The sequence below is a fragment of the Camelina sativa genome, chromosome 1 (genome assembly GCF_000633955.1).
Source record: "Camelina sativa cultivar DH55 chromosome 1, Cs, whole genome shotgun sequence".
Lineage (NCBI taxonomy): Eukaryota > Viridiplantae > Streptophyta > Magnoliopsida > Brassicales > Brassicaceae > Camelina > Camelina sativa.
In genome coordinates, this window is record NC_025685.1 from 11,847,041 (window position 1) to 11,848,296 (window position 1,256).

Genomic DNA, 1,256 nt, shown 5'->3' on the forward strand with positions numbered 1-1,256 from the left:
AATGCTTACTTCTTTATGACTTTATCTGTTCACATGATTTGTACAAAACTCATGAGGCTGCTACAAGCAGAAAGTTTGTTTTTTGTCTGTGTTTTTACATGTCAACGCTTGAGAATTAAGCAATGACAAATACCCTAAGTTCACCTCTGTCCCCGCGAGTTATGCGCATGCTATCATCAACATAGGTGACTTCAAAATCTCCAGTTCCAGGGTTTGACGATGGCCGGAAACTGTCGGGAAGCCTCGGGATATCAAACGGAGGAATCTGCGATAAGTTTCCTGATGTCTTCACCGTTGTTTTCTCAAATGTTATCTTGATCTTGCAAGTGCCTGTTTTTCCCATCAATATCAAAAAATGCTGCGGATTAACATTTTTCTCGTACACAATTCAATAAGCGTAAAACACGAGAGACAAAGAGAGACACACAAACCTAAGAGTTCAAATTTGTGAGCCAATGTAGCAGTGGCTTCTAATGGCGGAAATGGCCAAGGAGCACCTAGTTCCACCTCTGCTATGTTGTCAAAGTCTTTGCTAAACACATCAATCCGTTGAAACACCTGGTTCCACACTGACTCAGGTTAGGTGCGTTACCAAATGTGAACCAAAGAAAGCAAGAGTCTTAGCTCATCATCATTCAAGTTTAACCAAGACTACCAATGAGAGAACAAACCATACACATACACATACACATACACTTGGCAACATATAAAAAGGTTTGCTTTCGAGTGATTTGGAGATAGATGACATTGCAAAATTGAAACCTCAAAAAGCTAGACTCTTATCTCATCGCCATTCAAGCTCAATAGACTATATATAGTACACAGACACTNTTGGATTTGGAATCCTTCTGTTTTAGCTCTCGTATAAGATTTTCTCGTCTTTTGCTTGTTGACTCTTGTATTTTGATTCATCAAGATATGGTTTTGCTGTTAATCATCGACCTTTCTATATAACATTTTGCTAATCTGTTCTCTCTCTCTGAAAAATTCAAGAATCTGACTCATTAGAGACTGCAATATAGTGCAGAATCTGAAAGTACTATACCGTTGTGCAAATTAGTTTAAGTCATGCAGTTCATTCATATAGCTAAATTAAACAGGATACTCATTTCCATATGAAATGCTTACTTCTTTATGACTTTATCTGTTCACATGATTTGTACAAAACTCATGAGGCTGCTACAAGCAGAAAGTTTGTTTTTTGTCTGTGTTTTTACATGTCAACGCTTGAGAATTAAGCAATGACAAATACCCTA

At 37.6% G+C, this 1,256-nt stretch overlaps 1 protein-coding gene across 1 annotated transcript in view; it reads right to left on the reverse strand.

Moving 5' to 3' along the window:
- LOC104788391 (probable plastid-lipid-associated protein 6, chloroplastic) overlaps positions 1–1,256 on the reverse strand; it is a 3,639-nt gene continuing 2,383 nt past the window's right edge. The window contains exons 3-4 of the mRNA XM_010514140.2: positions 432–558; positions 1–330 (exon numbers count right to left, since the gene is read on the reverse strand). Of these exons, the coding sequence (XP_010512442.1) occupies positions 116–330; positions 432–558 (342 nt within the window). The 3' untranslated portion in view covers positions 1–115. The remainder of the gene's footprint in view (positions 331–431; positions 559–1,256) is intronic.